Raw genomic sequence first — 26,781 nt, 5'->3', positions numbered from 1 at the left:
GGCAACTTGATTCTGCTCATGAATTTTAGCAGCTACTAATGATCATTGTTTAGAAACTATTTCATTAGGGGCTGCAAAAATGGTGACAATGGTAATATCCCAATTATAAGATACCTTCTTCATGTATTAGCTGCAATTTTTCCTCAAAGAACTTGCTCTAATTATTTGGTACTCCTCACAGAAGCAGGTTTTCTCTTTACTAGTTTTTAGAATAATGACCCAACAACCTTCAGAGGTGACTAAGATTTATTTTTAGTATCATTATAAACTCCTGTATCTTTAATATTTTGATGTATGTCAACTGATTGTGGGCATTATATCCTATCTTTAGGCTAATAGGAATGACTTCAAGTTGGCTCCTGCGTATGTATGACATCAACTTAGTATTAGGAGTCTTTCACAGCTTCCTTGCTTTTTGATATGACAAGATGTCCAAGATCATCTTGTACACTTCCCATGCCAGCTCCAGAATCAGCTATTTCTCAAGGAAATCCTAGTTACTTTTAAAGGGAAACTGTAGAAGAATCCCTCTAAGTGTATCAAAAGGTATGAGAGGAGTTTTTAAAAGGCTGAAAATCATTGCTTTCTTGCATATATACAAATATGCATTCTCTTCAAAACTACAAGAGCCTGAATCAATTTCCAGTCCCTATTTCATTTTTTCCCAAGTTTCTTGCATAGACATGGAGATAACAGATAGTAATAAATAGACACTATGACCATTCTTCTCAAACTCTGACTCATTCACTGCTTCAACCAGTATTTACTGAGCGTCCACTAGGTAAATAGAAAGGAATACAATCATTGCTCTGAGGATCTCATGATCCAGTGGAGAAGATTAATGTATACCCAAATAAATATAATGCAGAATGATAGGTGCTTTGATAGGAATATGGATAAGGACTATGAGTGGAGGTCATCTGAGAAGGCTTCAATTAAGGATATGGTAATTAAAAACTAGGTTTTACATATATGAATAAATAATAGAGTATTACTCTGAAAAAAATAGTAATTTTAAACTTACAATTGTCACACTGACATATTAAAAAAGTGAAAAAATCAGAAAAAGAAAAAAGTGCTAATTATGCAATAATTTAATACTATTCTAAGATTTAATTACCAAATATAAACAAATTTTAAAGGTATGAATTATACCTGCTGATAATATAGCTATCTTAGAGAATCTACAGTAGAAGGAAATGATATGAGTAGTTTCAAAAAGGGGAACCTGAGAATAAAAATGTCAAGAATAGGACAGAGGACAGATAATTCTGTTCTCTTCCTAAGAAGCAAGATGTTTAAAAACATGTATACAAAGTGGCACTGGGTCATGATCCTTTTTTCATGTCTTATATTTTGTATACTGTTTTTTTCATCTAGAAAAGTTCTCAAACAGTATAATAGAAAGAGAATCTGTCCAGAGAAAGGAAGGCAGCTTACCTAATTAAGGGAAAGCAGCTCCCAAAAGAAAGGCTGTCACCAAATAAGATATGTTTACAGTACATTTAGAGATACCTTAATTTACCTTAGAGTTTAGAAATATTTTTCCAAATATGGAATGACTTACACCATAGCTGTATCCCCAGAGGAGCCCACTCTATTCCTTTCTTTTAACATTTCTTGTTATATCACTAAACAGAACACTGGTTGGATGCCCAGAATGATTATCAACTCAAAAGAGTGTGTTCTGCCCCAAGAGTACCTTGCAAGCAAAACATTTCATTTTGGTCAGCGCTAGTGCTGAGAAGCATGTGGTAGGGAGGTTTGTTTTTGTAAAACCAGATTAACATAGTCAAGGTGGTAATACTGGATGCCCAAGGGAAATTCAAAATCACCTATTTTTTGTTTTTTGGTAATGTTGAAAATATGCTTACTTAGTTAATTAAAAAAAAAAGATAATTCATTTACACAGATCAAAACAATATAAAAAGATACATGTTAAGGAGTCTCCCTCCTATCTATATCTGCAATTGGCCTGTTCTCTCTTGTCCAGTATGGGTAACCATCTTTTATTAATTGTTTTTAATCCTTCCTTTATTTCTTTATGCAAATGAGCAAATATACATAAGTGTGTATATTTATTCCTTTTGCCTTCATCTATATGTATACTGCTGTTTTGTTTTCTTAACTGAAGACACCCTGAAGATCATACTTTGTGAGTACACAGAGCTCTTTATTTTTCTGAAATATTTTAAATAATTCTGCAATAGGATCTAACATTTTACTCCCAGTTAAGGTACTTCAAAATAGCTGTGCTATTGGGAAAGTGTTCTGGACAGGTCTTTCACATTAAGTCTCAAAAAATTTTATTGAAGAACCTAGCATTTTTCATTTTTCAACAATTCGCTGAACATTCTCACAATAGTCTTATTTACCCCAAAATTCTATTTGAAAGTTAGAAAGAGGTACCTGCACTCTAGGCGGAAACACCTTCCCCCACTATCTCTGCTTCTCCTCATACTTTCTTAACCATATGACTCAATTCTTATTACTCCCCTGCCACTGCTGTTATTTTTCTCTCTTGCATTCCTTTATCAACAAATGTGGACTACTGACTCATTCCCAAAATACTTTTTATGGGTCTTCTACTATTATTATTGCTATCAGTAATGGTTGTAACATTTATCAAGCATTCATTATGAATCAAATATCCTACTAGTTTCCTCTACTTGCATTATCATATTTAATTCTTTATGAAGTTTTTTTATTACCATTGTACAGATGAGGAAAATGAGGGTCAGAGAGGCTAATTAAGTTACTGCTAGCATCTGTTAAAACTTATCTGTTCATCACCAAAACATGTCTATTATTTATTAAAAATTATTTCCCCCAGCTTTACTGAGGTATGACTGACAAAAATTGTATATATTTAGGTTGTATAACATGGTTTTTTAAAAAGGTGTACAATGTGATGATATAATACATGTATACATTGTGAAATAATTACGATAATCAACACATCCACCACTGCACACAGTCAATATATTTTTCATTTTTTTGGTGGTGAGGACACTTAAGATCTATTCTTTTAGCAGATTTCAAGTATATAATATACTATGATTAACTCAAAACATGTTTTTAAACACTATACCATAGAAGAGTTAAGTATGTTCAGAGAATCCAATCAGTTGAGGATGTGTACAGCATAGGGTGTGAGGAAGGACTGGGCAAGACAGCAGGCTGCAGAAGGCAGCAGCATTCCAGATCACAGACCAAGTAGGCCCTGCTCAAGATAAATGAACTTTATTTTGAAGGGTATGGGAACAGTCATGAGGTTTTGAAGCAGGTATAAAATTTGCATTTGGAAGACACTTCAGCCAAAGTAAGGAAAAAGGCCTGGACAGACCAAAACTGGGTTAGACTAAGGCTGGAAGGCCAAATAAAAGTAAAAGGGAAAAGGGAAAAGGGTGTTAACAAAATACAGTCAGTTGATAACAAGTACAGATACAGATATTTAAAAATCTCTACAATTTCAAACTTTAAAAATCCCTTGTTCAGAGTAATTATATCTGAGCCCAAATTACTTTTTTCTCTATTTTAACAAGCTGAAAAATTTTTGATAGAAAGATTTCCAGTTTAATTAAATGAGAAGGCACAACTATCAACTAAATATTGAGAATTATGGATTTCCAAAATTGTACATACTAAGAAAAATGTAAAAACTTATTAGGTATTTAGTGATAGTAATTGTAAAACATTGCCTAAATTAAAAAATATAAAACAAACTTTTCCCTTTAGAATTGGAACCTCAGGCATAATCTAGTCCAATTCCTTCATTTTACAGAGATGGAGAGTAAAGTAGAAAGAAGCATATTACTTGCTAAATGTGCTTCGGCTTCCCATTTAGGATTAAAACCCAAGTTTCCTGACTGTTATTTAAATGATTTTTCTCACTTTCGCCTGAGTATCTCTAATTTTATAAAGTCCTCCTGGTAAAATAGGACTGGTGAAAGTGAAGCAAACTCATTGTTAAGTATGGACACTATATGAATGCTTTATATTGGCATCTCATTTAATCCTTCACATCTGCTTTCAAGGTTGGTGTATTATCCACATTACAAATGGGGCACAGAAAGCCTAATGTTACAGGCCACATGACTATCAGACGCCAAAGTTCATCTCTTAACTATAGCACACTAATGCCAGCAAGAAGATAAAGAGTTTTCTTCCAGTGTTTAAAAAAATTACCAGGTTTGTATTAATAAATACAGAAATCATTGAACACTGACCTGTAACATGCACCTGGATACAACAACTTCAGGTACTTCAGGGAATTTTTGTCGCAGGTCATGTAAAACCTGAAAGTCAATTTGGTGGCTTCCTTGGGCCATTCGTATATTGCCTGATCAGGACTATTTGTACAGCAGGCAATTCTAGGCCTTAGTGGAAATAGTACTCATCTCTTCTGTCCAAGCATTTTCTGTGAAAGAAAGAAAAAATTTTTAAATGAGAATTGTTAAGAAAATAAACATTGTTATAGATTTGAAATCTTGAATACAAAATGTGCTTTAGTACCTAACATTTAATGTGAATCATAAAAATATTTAGTCCTAATAATGCTTTCCATATACTATTTTTTCAGTTTACAACTCCTGATGGCAAACTTTTAGTCTAACTCCTACCTATTTGTGTGCTATATAATGGCTGTGCCAAAAGGCATTCAAGTAAGAATCCTCTGTCAAGGCTGCTCTCCCTCATTCTTCTAAAGAGGGGAAAATGAGTAACTTTACTGATTCTTAATGATCAGAAGACAGACAGCCTGAGAGGAGTAATTTTATTTACTCTATTTAAGCTCTTAAAGTTTGGGTCCTGAAAATGCTTATTTAAATGACTTTGCAGACTTTGTCTAAAAATCATCTATAACCTAATACATTTGATATTTTGTCTTAATTTTCATATACTTAACCCTTAAATGTGTAATCAACTCATTCTCAAGGGCTTAGTAACATTTTATTCCCTCTGTTTCTATTAAATCAGTATTTTAAAGAACATTAATGCTTGGGTCCCAGCCCCAGGATGTTTTTATTTAACTGGTTGGGGAATAGCCTGGGAACATGGATGTTTAAGAGTTCCTCAAGTGATTCTAATGTGTGGCCAAAGTTAAGACCAACCTACCTACCTTATTTTTATTCCTAATGGAAACCATGTTTGATTTTGAAAGGCTCTCTGGGATATCAATAGTACAGAAAGCATATTAAATACCACATTAAAATATTTAAAGTCATGCTGCTTAATAATTGAAATACATTTTATTTTAGGATAATTTAACAGTAAGGCAATCTTTATAACAAATTTCTCATCTATAGTATTTCTCTGTTAGCCTTAACATAAACTTAAAAAAATACAAGTCCACTAATAGGAATTAGGTCTCTTTTGTCCACTGTTGTATACCTAGCACTTCATAGGATTTTCAAAGGAACAGTAGATATTAAAATATTTTTAATAAATTGTTATGATAGAACTCCTGAATAAAAGCTCATTTAGATAGCATGAATAGTAAAGCCTTTCAGCTTTTTGTCATTTGATTGTTCTATTTCTTTTGTATATGTGACTTCAGATGATTTACATCTCATAGATAAAAGCACTGCCAAACCAAGTTACTTGCACTGTCGATTTCCCGAATCTACTTCTATGTAAAACACAATTTTAGCACTCAAAGGAGTGTTTATTTCTACAAATGGGTTGCAGAAAAAGCACTGGAAATTAGTAAATGATATTTAAAAACAATTTAAGAGGTGATAAGCATTTTACAGTGCTGCCCATGCTCCCTGACTTTACTCTAGCTATTGGCTTGTTTCTCTGCCCCTTCCCTCTTCTGGGTCAAAAACTCCTTGAATGGATTGTTTATCCTTAAGTGTCTTCATTTCCTTCCTCCTAATATCTTTTAAACCTATCCCAATCAGGCTTTCATAGTTTTGTTCCACTGAAACTACACTTGTCAAAGCCCTGAGATCTTCAGGGTGACAAATCTAATAGTCCTCAGTGATCATCTTACGAGACCTTCCCACAGCTTGGGACCCAGTCCATCACTCCATTCTGCGAACAAGTTGTCACTTGGCTTCTGAGATAATCTGTTTTTCCTCCTGCCCACTGGCTCCTCCTTCTGTTTTCCTTTTCTGGATATCTCAATGTTGGAGGGCCAAGGAGTTCAGATCTAGGGTTTCTTTTCAAATACACCTACATTCCTCTTCAAGGTGATCTCATCCAAACACACTGCTTTAAACAGAAGCTTTGCAATTTTATATCACCTACTACAACAGAGCTTTCTTCATTGAATACCAGACTAATATAGCGAGTAGCCTGCCCGACATCTTTTTGGATATCTAAAATTCATTCCAGATTTCCTATGTTCAAAATTGAATTTTTAATGCTCCTCTCCCACAAACCAATCTCTTCCCAATTGTCTTTAACCTTAGTAAATTGCACCATCTGTTCATTCAGTTGGTCCTCCTGTCACATCCCATGTTAATCCCCGTTACTGCTCGTCCAAACCACCATCAAAATTTACCTAGATTACTAATGCAAAGGTCTCCTAACTGTTCTCCTTCCTGCCTTCACTCATTGCTCCACCCATACCCCCCATTCTATTGGGCAGAGCAACCTTTGAGAAAAAGTGGATCAGGGCAATCATTTCCTGGCTCAAAATCCTATAACAGTAGGCCCTGGCTAACTACCATCCCTCAGACTTCATCCCCTACCAGTCTCCTTGTTCCCTCAGTTCTGGTTATTTCTCAGAGAAGCCAACCTCATTCCTCCCTTAGGGCTTTTGGACTTGCTGCTCCTTCTGCTTGGTACACTTCTCTTACTTCATTAAGATTTCTGATCAAAATCACTTCCTCACACAGACAGCTTCCCAGACCAATCTCTATAACCTAAAATAATGCCACACTTCTCCACCCCCACCCACATCCTCATACCCTGCGTTTTCTTCATAGCATTTTTCAACACCTGACATATACTAGTAAAAAATGCAACATTGTTAAATGAAATGAAGGTTTTACTGTATAGTTTCTTCATATTACTTTGCTTCCAAAATACATTTCAAAAGATGTAGATCTGGAAATTAATTGTTTGGGGGGAAGGGAAGGAAAGATATGGAAGTTAATACACAATTTCAGAGAGAGGCAAATAAATAAATCATCAGTATAATTCAGGACCACCTTTATTAGTTAAAAGAGGATGAATTATAAAAATAGATTTCAACTTAGTCCATTATTAAAACATACAGAAATGTCTAAAATTCTTTGAAAAACTCTTATCATGCTTGCTTTTCCAATAAAGATTATCAAGTATACAAATAAAACTATTCAGATTGTGCGACTGTATTTTAGGGATCCCACTTCCTATAACGGTTGAATAGCTCCTACTAGACCAACACTGATGAACAACACTATAAGCACTAGACAAAGTGTTAGAAAACAACTGTTTGAAGGCAGAAGGCAGAAACAGCAACAGGGTGGGAGGTGGTGCTGGGGCTGGGAAGGAGAAGGGAGTAGGTACTTAGAAGAAGGAACAGCATGGGGTGACCTTCTACTTTTTAAATGGCTTTTAGCTAGAGAGCAGGCCCCACTTAGTCTGGGTAGCTAAAACCTACACAGAAAGCCTGCAATCTTACTTAATGAACTGAAGGGCAGACTTTAGCATAACCACAACAGCTGTAAACCTAGTAAATAAATCACAGAAAGGAAAGAAGCACCAAATTCTATGTATAAATTCTCTACCTATGTCTGATCCCCAAACTACACATATGTGAGAGATTCCAAACAGCCAGGCTAGGGCTAACATAACTAAACTGAGATTATGGAGTTTGTAGTTTGAGTTCAGCCAAGTTAACTGCCTATTAAAACAAACAAGCAAGTAAGCAAGAAAACCAACCAATCAACCAAACGTTAACACTCTTTGGAGGAACATAATAAGAGTCTAGTTTCTACAGTATGTTATTCACAATGTCCAGGATATAATCCAAAATTATTATCCATAAAAAACAAGGAAAAGCTAACCCATAATCAAGGGAAAAGGCAAGAAAGGGAGACCAAGCCCAAAGATGACCTACATGCTAGAATTAACACATGAGAATTTTAAAGCAGTTATTATTTTAACTATGCTCAAGGATGCAAGCACAAATATGCTTTAGGCTCAAGGATGTAGGGGCAAAAAGGTTTGCTTGGATCTCTCAGGGGATAAAAAAAAAAGAAACTACATAAAAAAGAACCAAATACAAATTCAAGAAGTGAAAAAATGTCTGAGATAAAAACAATTCACTGCCCTGTATGGCCCCGGAAGATGACTGGTTAGCCAGAGACGGGTAAGATTCCTCAAGGGAGGAACAACCTAAGACAGGCACAGTCGCAGGGGGGCCATCAGGTGAGAATTTGGGGATCAACAGAGGTGAGGCTCAGAACCTCACCCCCCCTGGTTTGAGAGAAATCTTCTGCATCCGTGGATGTCTTGCTGCCCTTGTCTAGCCTGGATTAATACTTAGTCCATAGGCACACACCTGATCATCTGATCATCTACATTTGCCTTCTTACAGCACTAAACTATGTTTTCTACCTTTATCTTGCATCTACCTACCACTTCAGCATTTTATTAAAAATAAAAATAATAATAATAATAGGAGAAATGTGGGATCAACATATAAATCAAGTACAAAAATCAAACGAATATTCATATTTGACCTGATTGTTTATAGGTCATAATGCGTGATCAAAACCGAAAGTTTCTGTGATGAATGCCCTTGTACTGTTCACCATGTAAGAATTTATTCACTATGTAAGAATTCGTTCACCATGTAAGAACTTGTTTGTTATGCTTCAGAAGATTGGAGACTGACGAGAATTAGGCTTGAGATGGATTAATGATTGTACATTGAGCGTTGTCCCCCCATACTGAATTTTATTGTTGTTAACAACCATTTGATCAATAAATGAGAGATGCCCTCTCAAAAAAACAAAAAAACAAAAAAACAATTCACTGGATGGATTTAACTGCAGATTGGAAATGAGAGGAGTCAGTGTACTTGAAGACAAAGCAATAGAAATTATTCCAACCTGAACGATGGACAAAAAAATGACTGTGGGGTAGGAGAAGGAACCAAACTTCATGAACCTGTGGGAAAGTATCAAGAACTCTAACATACTTGTAATTGGAGATCCAGAAAGATAGAGAGTATGGGGTAGGAAAAAGAAAAAGAAAACAGTGGTGAATGATTTTGCTAAGTTATTAAAATATATAAATTTATAGATCAAGAAGATCTTGATTGGCTCTCCAGATATCTTGGTGGTTGCAAAGAAGACAGAAGAGTTGGTGGAACCAGTCAACTCTAGGCTCTAATTCCTTATGAAAAGTAGAAAGTATATGCTGGGATACAGGTAGACTATGAATATGATCAGACAAGGCAAAGTGAAAATGGCTATCTTCACCAATAACAGCCTAGTCTCAAGGGAATCTGAAACAAGAGTATAATGCCATGGTAGCCAGAACTGGTGTCCATCACTACAGTGGCAATAATACTGAACTGGGTACAGTATATAGAAAAACTGTAGGATACACTGACTACCAATGATCCAGGTGATTCTGGTGTTTGATGCCAACAGACTGGTGAAAGGTAAATTGTGCAAAATTCTTCTTTCAGAAAACTGGCCAGAGACTGTTTTAAAAACAACAAAGAAACCCCCAAACCAAAATAAACAAACAAAAAGAAGATTGTGAGCAAGATCAGCGAACTCTAAACAGGAAAAGCCAAAGAAATCACACAAAGGCATAATGGTCAAACTGCTGAAAATCGAAGAAAAAAATCTTGTTAACAGTCAAAGAAATGATACATAAAAGAACAACAATGCCAATGAATGCTGACTTCATGAGAAACAATGATGCAAAATTTATTTTGAGAAAGTAATAAAGAAATCATACTTTATAGAAATGTCTCTAGCATTAGATGCAAAGTTTTGGCACCTAAATTGCCATCAGCTCAAATCATCCAGGAACTTTCATTTCTTAAGGATTCTGAACAGCAGAGTATATACAGTACTACAGAATCTAACAATAAATATATATTGGAAAGGTTTATAAAAAGTGCCATATTCTATCCTTCTTGTTTTAAATTAAAGTATCACTGATACACAATCTTATGTTGGTTTTAAATACACAACACAGTGGGGTTCAACAGTTACCCATACTACTAAATCCTCACTGCCTCTAGTGTGGTCACTATCACTGTAGGAGGATGTTACAAAATCTTTACTGCATTCTCCTTGCTGTACTACCATTCCTGTGATCAACTTACGTTGTGCATATTCTATCTTTTTTTAAAGAGTATGTAAGCAATTTATCTCTGGCCTTTCAGTAATTATTATGACAGTGCAGATTAGGGAATGGCTCACCCAGACTTTATGACAGTTAAGTCTTCATATTCGTTAGTTTTAATCATGGTGAATTTTTCCAGGACTATAAGAGCTTAACACAGTTACCTGTTTAATTGTACCTACAAGAAGAGACCATTATCTTCACATTAAAAAAAAAAAAAGCAACAGGACTCAGAGATCTGATAAAAATTTGGGCACTTAAGAGGCAATTGGATAAGAGTATTTAAAATTGGACAAGCATCATCTACTTATCCACAACCCAGGAATTTAATGAGTTCTAGAATGCAGCAGATACTGTGCTGGAGACACATGTATCAGAATCAATGCCATTCATGGATTGAAGGCACACTGATACAAATTTGTAATTTAGAGAACTATTTTAACTTGCCCACCATTTTATATTGTGTTTGCCTCCATCTAGTACCAGACCTGCTGCTTTCCATCTCAGTCTATCTTGTTGCTACCACATTTTTCAAACCTCTTCTGCAAAATTCAAAAACAGAGATTGGAAGGGAGTATGGTCCCTTTTAGGAAAAACTAGAGAGCAAAGAGAAAGAAAAAGGTGGGCCCAAATTATGATGTGCCTCAGAAACCATTAAATTTGGAGATTTTATCTTTAGAGTAATAGAAGTCACTGAAGGATTTAAGTTCAGAGAAAGGGAAGGTGACAGTATCAAGAAATAAGGTCTGTATGAAGAACAGCTATTGTATGGAAGAAGGGGCAAAGGAATATATGAGACCTGTTAGAAAATTACTGCTATAGTCAAGCCAGGAAATGCTAACAGCTTGTAATTGCAGAGATAGCAATGGAGACTGAGTAGAAGGAAAAAATCTTAAGGGATACATAAGAAGTAAAAATCAATAGAACTTGGTGACAGATTTAAAGAAGAAAAAATGTACATAGTTTAAAAAGCGAGTATTGCAAAGTTTATCAGGGAAATCAGCAATTTTCCTGTCTCAGGCTTCTCTCTCTTACTCTGTCCTGTAGAGGTAACCATTGTTAATATTGGGCTGTTCCTCCACATCCCCACATAAGATGATGATAGGATTATTTCTTCATTTTTTCAATTTTACATATGATCTATGGATTTCATAATGTGGAAAATGAAGAGTTAGCTTTACAATACGATCCTTATCCCATACATACTATGCTTCTTGACTCCTAGTCTCCTGTGTGCTATTATTTCATAACTTTTGCTTAAATCTATATTCAGTATCTTATTTTATTTTTTTTTCTGTAAATTCTGCTAGCTAGCCACTTAGCCTAGTATGAGGGATGGACCCTATCTCCAAGGTCGTGTCCCATACTAGCACTATGAGAAGAAAAATGTATGTTCTTAATGAAAAAATTGTAGGTTATTAATCATTATGTGCCCCCAAAAGCTGGCTTTCCATCAAGTCCAGTCAAACAGCAAAGTTTGTGCAATTCTATTCCCAGGGGAAATGGGGAGAAAAGGGAGAGAAGGGGGCAAGGGGAAAACACTGTTATTATACTACTCAAGTTACAGATTTAGATGAGATGTATTATTTTATAGCAAACAAACTGCCTTGATGATAAAAACAAAAAACAGGAACAATGACTAAAGAGATATGAAAAAGTATGATAAAGATTAAAGCTGACTCCTATTGACCAGGACGTACCATACAAAGCAGATGATGAAGCAAAGCTAAATCCCCAGAGATCCAACTTTCAAAACAAAAGCAGTTAAGTGGTAATAAACCTTGTATAAACTACTTAGATTTACATAATTTAAACTTGACAGTTGAAGTACTGGACTTTGTTATTAAAGTCTTATCAAAAAAGAAATCAATGAATAAATTAAATATTAGTCTCAGATAGACTTAAAACTTTCCTAAACAGAATTTCCTAAGAATAGAATTTAAAGAAACTGTATTCTACTTAGTCAGCTGTTTCTAAAATGTTCTGGCAAAAGAGCATGTTAATAGTTAAAAACAGAGATAACCTAACATGCTATATATTTCTCCCTTAATTCTATATAGTGGGTATTGTCTCATTTGATGACATAATTAAATGAGATTATGTGTACAAAGTACACAGAATTTGACACATAGTGGTGGCTAGTAATAAATTCTAGGGTTTTATATTTGTGCTCATTTATTTATGAAATTTAATCTGTCACTTGCAATGTTTTCTTGAGCAAATCATTTAACTTTCATGTACCTCAGTTTCCTTATCTATTTAACTGTGATGACAGAGTGACTACCTCTTTTGACTGTGAGAATTAGATGAGTAATACATGTATGAGAATAAGAAAGAGCAGGCAGTAACCACACAAGTAAATCAAACAGCTTATATAAATGTTGGCCATTAATACTATCATTTCTTCTTTGTAAAATGGAGAAAACAGCTCAAATAATTTCAAGGATTAGTGATAACATAGTCAAAGTTAATTGCATTGCACCAGCCTGGTCTGTAGCAAAAAATACAAACACTGGCAGTAATAATTATTTATTCTAAGTATCATGAATTTCCACAAGTATAAAGGAACAAAACTTTAGCAAACTGTATGCTACTCCAGCTGCAGAATATTGAAGGAGTTGACTGTACCTCTGAGGCCTTCCTTTTCCGTGAATATGGACAAATAACTTGTATAACTGGAGAACAAAGAAAAAGCTCCCTGAAAAACAAAACGTACCTGAAAAAACTAGGTTGTACAGAAGTGCCAGGTAAGTGGTATATAAACTGTGCTATAGATGTTTAAGGGTCTTTCTAGGCTGAGGGAGGGATAGAAGGGTCTTGAATCACTGGTATTTAATGGTTCAAGTATGAAGCAAGGCAATGAAATGCTAGGCAGATTCTGAGACAGTTAGTCACCTGTCTAGTTAGAAGAACGGAGAGATAGGAGGAAAGAAGGGGATTATGAAGAAGGAATCTGGGGTGAGGTAGTTACAAGAGAAGAGAAAGGCCAATGAAGGACACAAATGTACAGAAGGCCTTGAGCCACAGTGACACTAATGTTTCTGTATTACAATGTAAACTATACATATATTTTATCTTTGCCCCATTCTTACATGATTTTTACTGGAACAAATTTAATTATTCTAACAATGAAAAATATAGTTCATATCGACTATCAAAGAGAAATAGGTTGATGTGTATAAAACTAAAATTCACTTCTTTACTGCATTAGGGTTTTCCTTTAGCTTACAGACAAAAAGGTAAGGAGGTCTTCCCATTTGAACATATAAAGCATCCTAAAATTTAATTCTGGTTTCCCTTGTAACCTTGAGAGGTGATATTTTTTTCTGTAAACAATGGAATCTTGAGTTGTACAAGATCCTTGGAAATTACCTTGTAAGGCTATATAACTTAAGAGGTTAGAGAAAAGACCTGACGTCCAGTAGACTCCTCACTAGACTTTGTCTTCCACCCATCTATCCAAGATTCTTAAACCGAATCTTTTGACATGAAAAAATTCTTTACACAAGTATTGTTTGTTCTAAAGTGGAGAGACTACCTTGTTCACTGCTGTATCCTACTTAGAAAGTGTATGCCAAGTAACAGATGCTCAGCAAATATTTGTTGCAATAAACCTCTAACACACATCAGAATACACCTAGATTTTAAAGACTACTATGTAAGCAGTGTTAAATAGTGTTCTAACTATTGAAGTGTTTAACCATCCAAACAAGTGTTTCCTTTACCTTCCACTATTAAGTCAGCACTCCTGTAGTACTTGTTTTAAAATGGCAAATCTGTTCCAATGCAACTGATATATATGAGGGAACAATTTGGGCATTAAGTGAATTTTGCTGTGATTTCATTTGCAAGAAATGCTAGGTGAATGTAGAAAACTGCACTCAGCTGAAACAAGCTGCATACTGAATACACAAAATGTAAATAAGAACACACATCAAACATCTGCCAGCTACCCCAGCACACCACATTTGTGTGCAATTGGTTACACCTATCCACATCTTGTGTTACTACTTTCCTTCGAGTTTCAGAAAACCCTTCAACTACTTCACATTAACAAGCTCACTTCCAGAAGCAAACTTCAGGTATATTTCAAAGCAAAGCAAAGTATTTATTTGTATAAACACATAAGTGTTTACGTAGTTTGTAATTATTGAATATATGTAACACTATACTATCATGTTTTGTAAGGTTCCTATTTTTTTCTAATGTTCACTAATCAAGTTTTTGAGTGTTGTACCCTGAACTCCATTTTTTCCATAAGCCTGGTGGGGTTTTTTCCTTCACAATTTGCACAGGATGGTGATTTTTAGGAAGATATACATCAAATTTTAAGAGAATTATCTGTACTACAAAGCTCCTCTAACAAATACTGTTAACACTAACTTCCCCAGGATGTCTAAGGGGAAGGCAGGATATTTCAACTTACCTATTTGGTTGTCAGTTAATGGCTTTTTATTTCGAATTATAATTTTTATCTCTTCTGTGGATTGGCGGACATTATCAGACTGTGCAGTGAGTTATTCTTAAAGAATATCTTCACTATAGGATGAAGCACTGTTATGCAGTAAGAACAGCTGAACGATGCTACAATTTTTTCTGAAGTATAGTTGATGTACAATCTTACATTGGTTTCAAGTATACAACAGTTATAGTTACCCATATTATTAAATCCTCAACACCACTAGTACGGTTACTATCTGTCAACACAGGAAGATAATACAGAATCACTGGCTATATTCTCCATGCTTACTACTATCCCTGTGACCAACTTATATTCTGACTGAGAATTTTATCCCCCTCACTGTCCCCACCCACTCACCCCAAACCCTCTACCATGGTAACCACTAGTCACCTCTCAGTGTCTATGAGTCTACTGTTATTTTGTTCATTTTGATTTGTTTTTATATTCCACAAATAAGCACAATCATATGGTATTTGTCTTTCTCTGCCTGGCTTATTTCACTTGACGCTATAATTTTTTAAATTAAAGTAAAAGCAAGTTTTGAAACCTTTTGGCCTCAATGAAGATTTCAGAATTAAACCATGTATATGTATATATACATAAAACCTGCCTAATTATATACACTATACTAAATACCTTCTACATTATTGATGTATTAAGTATCTCATCAAATACCAGTTAAGAAATAGTTGATGTACCTCACATATGATTAAAAGAATTTACAATGCCAATGATTGAACATGAAAAATTTCAAAATTACTTTTAACAGCAAATTATCAAAATTCTACTTCTTGGACCATGATGTTGTAACTTTACTAAGACAAAACAAACTACCCCCAACCCTCAACCTGTACCAAGTTATTTTCCTGAGTTGAAATGCAAGAATTATAGCTATGTAATTTTAAAAATTTCAAACACTATCACCATTTACGATTAAAAACAATTATAACATCTTTAGCATAAAACAGCTATACTACCGACTCATATTACATAGAGAACCAATTATTTGCAAAAGTAATAGAAACATACCCAATCAGTCACCTAAAGGTTACTTATCATGTTCAGATTTAGTGTTATTTAAAAGCCTGAAGGGAACAAAGGATTGTGTGTTACCAGAAAATGAATTTCTAAAGTTTATAAGCCTCCAACAATTTACTTCCTAAGAAAAACAATAAACATTAACAGTTGAAGTAATGCAATGATCCACACTACCTCCTCTTAAAAAGAAAACTTCCCAATTTTCTCATTTAATACATTGCCTTAAGTCCATGAATGTTGACCATTTCTTATGGATGAAAGGCTTACCAGTTATAAGTTCTTATAATAGGAATGTGCAAGTCAGCCACACTTGGCAATTTATGTATTGTGGTTTTGTGGTAAGTGCTACCATTTTCTAAGGATCAAGAAAAGCACAATAAATCTAAGACAGAATGGTTATAATTCATCAAAACATATTATGTAACTACCTTGTATTTTCCAATTCATATCTCATTATTATTTTCTACTACATTAGGGCTTTAAGGCGGAAACAAAGTTATCTCTCAGTACCCCCTTTTACTGTAACTTTTGGATAAGCCATCCTGTGCATAAATATAATCTTTAAAAGAAAACATGATATAAACGTAATATGACAGTTAAGTTCCTATTTATGGGCAAAAGGAAAAAAGAAAACAAAATGAAGGCACTTGAAAGAAGCAGTTTACATCTTCCACCAACCACAAACATTTGTAATGCACCAATGGACTCAAAGACATGTGAAAATTACAAAAATGTTAAAATAGCCATCTAAAATGGCATCTTAATATGAAGATTCAGAGAAAGTTATGAGAAACATTATCAACTGATCCCCATGTAGTTTTAATCCCTTACTTGGTCCCATGTTTTTCCTGTTCATCTCATTAACTTTGTCTAACTTCTTTCCAATGCAATGGGCCCTCAGCTGACATTTCCCCAGAGTGGATTGCTGGCCAGCCACTGGAGATGTGGGTGTGTTATGACACTGGAAATATACGATTAAACTGAGTTAGACATAGTGTAAGTGGATAGGTATTATTGGCCTCTCAAAACTTTTAATAACAAAAAGCTAAACGGGCAATTTTTAAATTATACACATACACTTGATTGGACATTTGACAACTGTGGTCAATTATGAGAGTGCTAAACCTGTTAATGGAGAAAAATATAAAAATCTGTGTTCAAAGAAAAACATTTAAACAAAACATTTCATTTCTATATTAACGTTTAGAATCTTAAAAAAGAAACCACAGAGAATTCAAAATGAGCAAAGTCAAAGCTGGTAAAACAATTAAATTGAATCAAGTCTCCAAAGTACAATAGAATGCAACATTTTGTTTAGCATGTGACAGTCTTTCCAATACTGTGAAATTACTGTATAATTGGCTCTAAGTCTTGTTATAGTTACAGTGAATGAACTTTTTATTAGTGGTCAAGAATTACCTCAGAACTGTACAGCAACTTCTCATCGGCAGATTTATTATATATAAATCTATTTCACAATTCTCTAATTACAGATATCCTTAAGAGAATATTCAACTGCTATAAATTGTGTAACTGGATAAGGAACCAGAAATCTCATCTGTAAAGCTAGAGACCTTCCTAATGAAATATGAAATTGGAAGTGTAAAAATATGTGAAAGTGATCAGCTAAACATTTTTATTTATGAAATTCATTTTCTAATGTTATTTTGACATACTTTCATACGTACTACATATATACATATATGTATATCTCAGTAAATATATGTATCTCAATAGATATATATATCTCAGTAAATGTTGAGTGCCTACTACTTTATACTGTAACAGGTGCTGAAAATATTAAAAATTAAAAATTTTAAAAGCAGTTGCCAATGTTCAAGAAATTTATATTACAGTAGGAGAAGACAAACAAATAAATATAATAACTTAGTTGTAACAGATATAATATTCATCATATAGGGGAAATAAAGGACAGGGCAGTTCATTCTGAGGGAAGGGGTTGAATTTAAGGGAAGGATTCATTAAAGGAGGTGACATCCAAGCTGGGTCCTCTAAGATGAAAATGTATGCACAAGGTTAGAGGGAAAGAATACTTCAGACAAAAGTAGTTGCCTTAGGAGACTTAAAGTAGTAAAACAGCCTGGCAGTTTTGGGAAACCACAAGTAGCTGGCTAATGCGAGGCACCCCCTAGGGAGTGAGACTAACAGGGAGAAAGTATGATGACAGAGGAACCTCAAGAAATACGGAAGGCAGAGGCAAATCGTAGAGGATCTTAACTGCCCTCTGCTGCACCATCCACCATCCACACTGCATCTCACAAGTCTGCAAAAGCAACATGCCACTTACTTTCTCAATTCAGATCATTTATCTCTGAAGTTCTAGGCCCTGCCACCAGGCCCAGAGGTGGGCATTCATTCAGTTAGCAATATTCATTCTGCAATTTAGAGGTGGATAAGCTGCAATGGAGGTCAAGAGGAAGAAGTCCTGAAACAGGAACTAAGGAAAGGTAGGAGAAACTTCACAAAGAATATAGTGGTGAGTTTAGACATTAGAGATGAATAATAAAAGTCTGGCAGGATATCACTGACAAATTTGTGTTGGGTGAAAAGCCATGAAAGAACATGATAAAGTTGAAGAATTATGGCTATAATGCAGCAGGGAAATGATAAAGTTGAAAAGGTAGGAAATTTTCAGTGAAAAATGTAGATTCCAGATAATGCAAAAAATACATTTAAGAAAATTCTACTGGCCTGAAACTTTCTCATGGATATGATCCGCTTTTTGGTTCACCTTCATTTCTGGGACCCATTTCCACAAACAGTGGCTGCTGTATGCCAGGTATTATACTCAAAATATGCAAAGATGAATGAAATATAGTCCCTGCTTTTGAGAAAACCACAATCCAGTAGTATAAGATTTATATTGGACATCCTATAGCACAAATCTACAATCTTACTTTATCCTTCCTACATGTGAAGCAGAGAACAACTGTTAAACGATTTCTTTCAACTGAGAGAATCATGGAGAGACATATTAAGATAGATATCCACAGTTCCAACTAAATCGGGTTAGTATTTTAGGCCAGTAATTTGCAATTGTGCTGTTACCACCCACTATGGCACTCAACTGTAAGGTGAGTTAAATAAATTTGTTATTAATAATAAAGTACCAGAGTTCTATCTTTATCTATATACATTAAACCATCTAGATATGAACACATGTGCTTAAAGAGGAGCATATAAGGACGATCACCTCAGTGTATATTATTAAAAACAACCATGTCTACTGAGGAATGAGCAGTAAAATATTATATGGCAATACTATGGAATATCATGCAGCTGTTTTCTTAAGTGCCATATGATATCCAAATAGTTATAAAGAAAGACCCGTAACACATTACCAAATGAAAAAAGATGCAGAATCCATGTATACCCTTTGTGTTAAAAAAAAAAGTTACAAAAGGATACAAAAAGATATTAAACATATATTTTTATATGAATGTGTAGGAAAGGTTCTGAAAGGATACAACTAATTATTTCAAATAGGGTGGGGGCTGAGAAAAGGGAAACATGGACATAGGAGGGTCCAAGGAGATTTAGTCATTCCTGTTATGCTTTCATTTTTTAGTAAGTATATTCATGTATTATTTATATAATTAAACATAAACAATTGAGATTAATTAGAGCAGAATATTTTCCCATCACATTACTTATATTCTGATATGTAGAGCAGAACAGAAGTGAGTTATCTGAAAGTACCTACACTTAGCCAACTGTATGTATGGTTTTAAATAACTTAAAGCCTATTATCTATGCTGAAACTGTTACTGATACGGTTAACAGCTGCAACAATGGTAAATTATCAGGATGCTTGACAGATGAGATCTACCATTACGTTTTGATTTAAATGTTACCTATGGGCTTACATATTTATGTCCATGACTAACAATCTCCATATGTAGCCTATTTTATAATCAATCACTGTTAAAACAAAAAAGCCAGGTTCCTTTTTTTCACCCAAAGGCTAACTTAATGTGAACTAATACCCAGGCCTCCAACTGAGTAAGAAATACTCATCCACCAATAGATGGTTTAATTGTTTAAAAGAGGCAGGAAGTAGTAGAAAACATTTATTATTTAAGTTTATTTTAAGCATAAGAGTCCCTCAATAAACACAAAACTCTTAAAGAAAGTTATCATACATAAAGGTGGACAAGAACATTTTTTTTCTGGGTTTATAGCAGTATTATTATGGTTCAGCACTTAATACAGCCCAGGTCCTGAGGTAAATGCTTTTAACATGTATTATTTCAGTGACTTCTCACAACATTCCTGCAAAGGATTAAATGAGAAATTGCAGGTAAACTCTTCACACATCATGCCTGATGCACATAACAATAAATGTTGTTTGTCCTTTATTAGGTCTTAGTACTGCCTCATCACTCTACCGTAGTCAGATTTGTAAAAGATTCATTGACTTGAGTATATCAATGCTAAGGAATCTTCAATGGACTCCCATTACCCACTGAATTAAGTAAGTCCAAACTCCTTCACCTGACATGTATGATGCAGGTCCATCTTCCATCACATCCTTCTGTACCCCACTATTCTCCAGACACCACACTATTTCCAGAACATATTATATACCTTCATTTCCCTTAGAAATACTGTTGCTACTCTCTCTAAAGAACTCTACTTATCCCTCAAGGCTCAGAAGAAATATTATCTTCCCCACAAAGTTGATTCTCTCTCGTACTCTCCAATACATCGTTTGCACTTCTATTATACTTACTTTTTTTTGGAATTCGTTGTCTATAAGTTCACTAAAAACAAGGTTTATTCTGTGCCTAGTACAGTGTTTTACACAACTTGCATTCAATAATGTAGAAAAACTCCACCATTACTAATAGCCCCAACGATAACTAATAAGGCTTGAAATTCACATGTGATTCTTTAATTTCCCCTTCAATTCACCTAATAGTGGTAATGATTCTATAACCACTCGGGGAGTAGGTCCCTTTCTAGTCTAATTTAGCACTCAAGGAGATATAATTCTTTCAACACCAAACAAATAATGTGGCACACCATCAGTGAACTAATGTTGAGTAGATAGGCTGACATTATATTCATTATGCATTAACACTGGAGGATGGAACATAAAGCACAAGTTAGAATATTAGAATCATCTTTTAAAATTACAAATGATATATAAAATTCTTCTGTTCAATTTTGGGTATCTCCAACCTTTCTGAATTGAACTTTAAACTCAAAAGATATATATGCTCTACCCATTTAGTAAAGTCACCTTTTATGGATTAATTCTGTTCTTAAATCTACACAAATTGGTAAAAGAAGTAAGTGTCCTTAAAAGCTAACTGACTTCAGCTCTCTAATCATTCATAAGTAGTTCTCTCTCGTTAAAAGTCAAGGCAGCAGGAAACCTCAGGTTTTAGTTTGTTTTTACATTCCAGGACAATTACAACTACATATGACTTTCTTGTCTAGTTTCTTTTCAGCAATCAAGTAAAAACACAGCAAATATTAGTTAAATACTTACATTTAAAATATAAATTCTTCAGGTAAAAGTACTATATAACACATTATTTGGTTCTATCTAGAAATCTTATTTATGATTTCCAATGACTGTAGAATGTATTAACTCTATGTGAAGTCATTCATGGTGTAGAATAGTTGAGCATCTCAGCACAACCAGTTTCATTTAATTTCCTATACTACTTGTAGCATATGTGAACCTCTTAAAGGAAGACAATTCTGCATTAATGTAAAATTTTCAATGAAGACCAGAGTACTTTTTGGAGATTTATAAGGCTTTTAACTCAATAGTGCTTCAAATTTATTTTCCTTAAATTGTTTTTGCAGAGTTTGCTATCACTAGCAAACAAGTTAAATTAGAAATATTTAGGCAAAAGATATGTTAAAGTCAATACTAGCTGCATGTTATCTAGATGTTAGGGATGTTATTATATTTTAAGATGATCACAAATTTTGAATGTAAGGTTTGGTTATTATAAATTTCATAGCAAGGCAGTTACACAGGCTAAGTTTGATGGGTGCCATGGACTTTAGCATACCTGGAAATAGAAAAATTCAAATTGTAGCTGTTCTTGGCTGGCCCATTGCCATTTTTGCAGCTTACAAATTTTTAATTAAGTAACTGCAGTGAGCTCATCTCTACTGGATACTTCTTTTCCAGGGCAGGTCCAGGAACTGGATCTGGAGCCTTGAAAGCAGAAGAGAAACTAGAGTAAACTAGAGGTAGGCAGAAGAAAAGTGACCAGATAACATTATGCGATCTAATAGCAGTGAGGTAGTCCCCAGTGTCTCTCACATAAAATATTCTGAAGTGGAATAAGGGTCTCTTAAGTTACAAGTGACCAGAAGATGCTATTTACATTAGTTAAGTCATTGTCTTAACCTACCCAACTCTCTTTTGGACGCCCAATTCTAGAAAGTTAAGCAGTAGCCTTTATGAAACCTAATGGCTTTTAGCAACAGACTGTCCAATATGGGACCATGGAGTAAAACAGAAAGAGGAGAAAAACAATAATAAATCCATTTTCACTGGTAAAATGGATGTTTTTCCATTTTCAGACCATTTTGCTCTTCACTTTCGCTATCTTATTTCCAATTATTTTCTAACAGTTCCCCTAAATTTTTATAATAAATTCTCAAAGGTTTCTTATGAAAGCCTTTAGATACATCCAAGCAATGAATTGAATTTCGAGCTCCAATTTTTGAAAACACTTGGTAATTCTTAAAGAGAGAGGCAAAGAATAGCTTACAAGATGTGGTTCTTTACATTGGATATTCTTTTTTCCATTACCGAAGTAGATGCAATGATTTTCTAAAATTTGTTCAGTTCATATTATAAAGCAAAATAAAACTTGCAACTAAAGGTCACAGAAATGGTTGGGTATTAAAAATGGTAGGCTGTTGTACTAACTAGAATACTAAGGTCTGAAAACAAAGTCCTTATGTTTGGTGAGCTGGCACCTTTAGGAGTTTCTCTAAGAAACAAATCTCAGAGCAACCAAACTGAATTCTCTGCTGCTGTCAAGTGATGGCAGATCGTGAGAATTCTAACAGGACAGAAAAACAGTGAAGACACGGAGTCAAAGAACTTAACTCCTTGCATTCCTAGTAACTAACAACACAATAAAGCAAAACAAAAAATTTTAAGAAAACTGTAAATTATCCATCTTTTGTGATGGCATGTTGTAGCTGAGAAATTCTAAGAGAGACAGGTCTAGGTTCAAATCTGGTTTTCTGTATGCCCTTGGATGAAAACTCTGCAGAAGTTTCCTTTCCATTATATGAAATACAACCCCCTCTCCCCATAAAATGGGCTATCATGAGAATCAACTAAAATATAAAGCACCTAACAACCTGGCACACAGTAGGTATTCAATGAATTTTTCTGCATTACTGAAGAATGAAACGCCTTTTTTTTTTTGTTTTGAACAAATGGGTATACTTAAGTTTTCATTTTCATAAATGCTGAATCAACAACAGCTATGTAACAGGCTTTAGGCTTATATAACTCAACAGCATCATATCCTAAGAGACGTAACCAATTTATTAGCATTGATTTCAGAACAGCTATATTATGTGAGAGACCTCAATTCTGAGAGCTGATGATGAATAAAAATATAATATATAGTTTACAGTCAAGATACAAAGAGAGTTCCTGGTGAACAAGAAGACATGTAATTCTTCTTCTTCCAAGAAAAGTAGAAAATACCTTTTCAACATATCTCCTGTTAAAAGGTTATAGATCTGGTATGTACAGCTTTTTAGAAAACAAAAAAAATGAATACATGACATAACTTGGTTTTAGGTCAGGAAATGCTTTAAGGGCAAAGAAAAGCCTTACATTTGAGCAATAATTTTCCTTTTACTGATAGAACAGTGGGTTCCACACAAAATTATTTACCAAATATGGCTCAAAGATCAGATTACACCTTCCCTGGCATTACCAAGTAATAGAGCAAGTATCACAAGCCACAAGGAATTAAAAAAAAAAAAAAGATTTCCTTAAAGCCACTTTAAATGTATTTACTGCTACAATGTTATTTCAAAATAGTTTTTAGAAGTTAGCATGGAAAGTGCCTTACTCAAAGTAGATGGCAGTTTATACTTACAGATGATAAAATTGACTTTCTACTCCCAAGAAGGCAGAAAAAGGAGCATTCAAGAATGAGGATTTCCCATTTATTAACCCGTATGGATGGGCTTTCAGTTTAAAGACCATCAAGAAAAACATATTTAAAAAATCGTTAATTTTTGCTTATAATAAATTTGCCTCCTCCCTTTCCATAATTACATCTCCTATTTTGTTTTTTTTTTTTTGGTCTAATTACATGGCCAGCACTCCCAAGACAATGTTATGCAACAGTATTGCTGGCCAGGCCTTTCTGATTTACGACATTTTACAATGAATTTAGTATTTCCCTAAATACTAAAATAGGAATTTTAGTAGTTTAACCATTTCTGGTAACAAAATGCTGACTTGTGGTCTGAGATACATAAAACCTTAGATATATTTATTCTTGTTTCACTAAGGATTCTTATTAGAAATAAATGTTAATTTCCCCTTTTTCGGTATCCCTCAAGACACTGATACCTCTCTCTTCCCTACTAATGATTACATTCTTAGAGTAAATTCTATTTGGTTACAGTATTGTTCTGTTAATGTAATGCTAGATTCCATTTGATAATTTTATGAAGCATTTTTTTAAGCCAACTTTTGTGAGACTGGTGTGTATTCTTTTATGTCCATATTTTATTATGTTATGCTGGCTGTGTAAAAAGAACCATGAAGCTTACTTTTTTCCCCCACGATATACTGAAACAGTTATCTGGTACCTGAAGTTTTAAAGAATTCAATGGTAAAAGCTCCTGGTTTGGTGCTTTTTGTGGGGAATAATCTCTTACTAGAATTTACGTTTGTGGCTCCAGATCCTATCCTCTTCTTTCAGATCTTGAAGAAACCAACCCCCTTTCTTTTCAGTCTCTCCCTTCAACTTATGAACATTTGTTTTAACCACCTTTATTATACATCTATGTACACACTTGTACCACAAAAATTTTCCTTACCTGCTAAGTCTTGTTCACCATATATTAATTCACAAGGGTATTTACTAAAATTGCTACTTTATTCAAGACACTGGGGAAATACAATGACCTGCAGTTTTTGCCCTCTTCCTACTCGTTATCAAGCAAGAACCACCAACACGCATACAGAAAGCTGCAATAGTAACGCAAGGAATGAGTATGCTATTGTAGGTCATCTCTCTTCCCATCCATGCCTTGCCAAACTTTTCTACTGAGTAGTTATACTATGGCCTCAACTTTGTTTTAATCTGCCTTCAAATTTCCTCCCCTGAAATAGTTTTATTCAAATAACCAAATCCAGTAACGTTTTCAGGACCCTCATCCACCATTTTGCAGTTAAGTTCATAGAATATTTTAAGGTTATTAGGCACTTTCTAATTCATTGTATCATCTGATCCTCATTAAAAACCACTAAGGAAAGCTAGATACTTATTACTCTCATTTTACAAGGTTCAAAAAATTAAGCAATATGCTGACTATCAAAACTCCAATAAGCAGCTGAGTTAGACCAGAAATATATTCGTGGCTTTCTAACTTCAGGTCCAAGGTCCAAGGTCTGTTCCTCTATGTTATATTAACATGATTGATTGATTACTAACTTGAATGATTACTGACCATTTTCTTCTTCAAAATTTTTCCAGTCAACAGTGTGCACATTCTTCTAAACCCAAGGATTCCTTGTATCCTTACTTCTGGGCTTCTTATTAATGTTTCGTAAAAGGATGTAGGTGCAAAGTTAAGACATGCATTCTCTCACTTCTGCTGTCATCCCATTTACACTTACAGCATCATCTAAGGAGAATCTCCTTTAACTTGTAGTTTAAGTTTTTTGTGCTACTTGATGAAACTTAAAGCATTCATAATCATAGAATTTAATATTGAAAGGAGTCTTAGATTATCTAGTACAGATCTTCATTTAATAGAAGAAAAACATAAAAGTTTAAATCATACAAGTCAGTAGAATCTGAAAAGGCAAAATTTGCCATTTTAAATTTATGAATGATAAAATGCATATATTTATATACTGTAAATATAAATAAACTAATTTTAAGAGTAATTACTGGATCTAATGTCATTTGTTAAAGACTTGTCCCTACTTCTAGGAGATTTTACTTTACTTACATGACAATACTATGAGTTCATATAATTAGTGCTTTAAAAAAAATCACAGAATAGCAATAAATTTAAAACCTACCCAATTTTATATATTCATTCATTAATTACCTATATTCCAGATTTGTTAAGTGAACTGGGAATCAAAATCACACAACTACCTATGCTAATGCTTCCCATCTAGGCTGATGTCATGACCCAGTCTACAGTATAGCAACAGATACCACTAGACTGCTTGCTGTAAAGCAGTTAGAACAGTGCCTGGCACATGGTAAGCAGTCAAACATGTCAGCTACCACTGCTGTTCCAACAATGATTACTTCTGAATATACTCACATCATTATAAGTATGACCATATGAATGATAAGACATACAGAAAAGAATCCTGTTGGACATCTACTCCCTTTGGTTTATTTTCCAGGTTTTATTCCACTTAGCAGGGCCAAAACCCTGTTACCTTCCAACCACTCCCAACCCAGAAATACTTTAATATCTCAACATCAGAGACTGTAGGTTCTCAAAATTGAGCTCATTTTAAAAGGAAATTTTATACCCTAACACTTCAGAACTTTTAAGCTCATTCACCCATGGTATGGAATATATGAACAATTAAAGGGAATCTCATATGAAGCAAGTTTAAACTTAAAACTCTTCTCTAAACTAGCTTTCCTCTTCAACTTCCCATTTTTATTAGAAGCACTGTTTTTAGCCTGAAAAAGGAAGTTACCTAATTTTTGCTCTTGCCTTCTTTACCTTTCTTAACTCCT

The 26,781-nt window shown here is 34.3% G+C and overlaps 1 protein-coding gene across 4 annotated transcripts in view; it reads right to left on the bottom strand.

The window, feature by feature from the left end:
* TAB2 (TGF-beta activated kinase 1 (MAP3K7) binding protein 2) overlaps nucleotides 1-26,781 on the bottom strand; it is a 91,068-nt gene that overhangs the window by 43,543 nt on the left and 20,744 nt on the right. For 3 of the 4 annotated variants that reach the window (XM_073219736.1, XM_073219735.1, XM_037022032.2), the window contains exons 2-3: nucleotides 21,859-22,007; nucleotides 4,230-4,420 (exon numbers count right to left, since the gene is read on the bottom strand). In XM_073219736.1, coding sequence (XP_073075837.1) covers nucleotides 4,230-4,331 — 102 coding nt within the window. In that variant the 5' untranslated portion in view covers nucleotides 4,332-4,420; nucleotides 21,859-22,007. The remainder of the gene's footprint in view (nucleotides 1-4,229; nucleotides 4,421-21,858; nucleotides 22,008-26,781) is intronic. The other variant, XM_037022031.2, reaches the window with a different exon arrangement.

Source organism: Manis javanica, chromosome 13 (genome assembly GCF_040802235.1).
Source record: "Manis javanica isolate MJ-LG chromosome 13, MJ_LKY, whole genome shotgun sequence".
NCBI lineage: Eukaryota > Metazoa > Chordata > Mammalia > Pholidota > Manidae > Manis > Manis javanica.
This window is presented reverse-complemented; position numbering and strand designations above follow the sequence as displayed.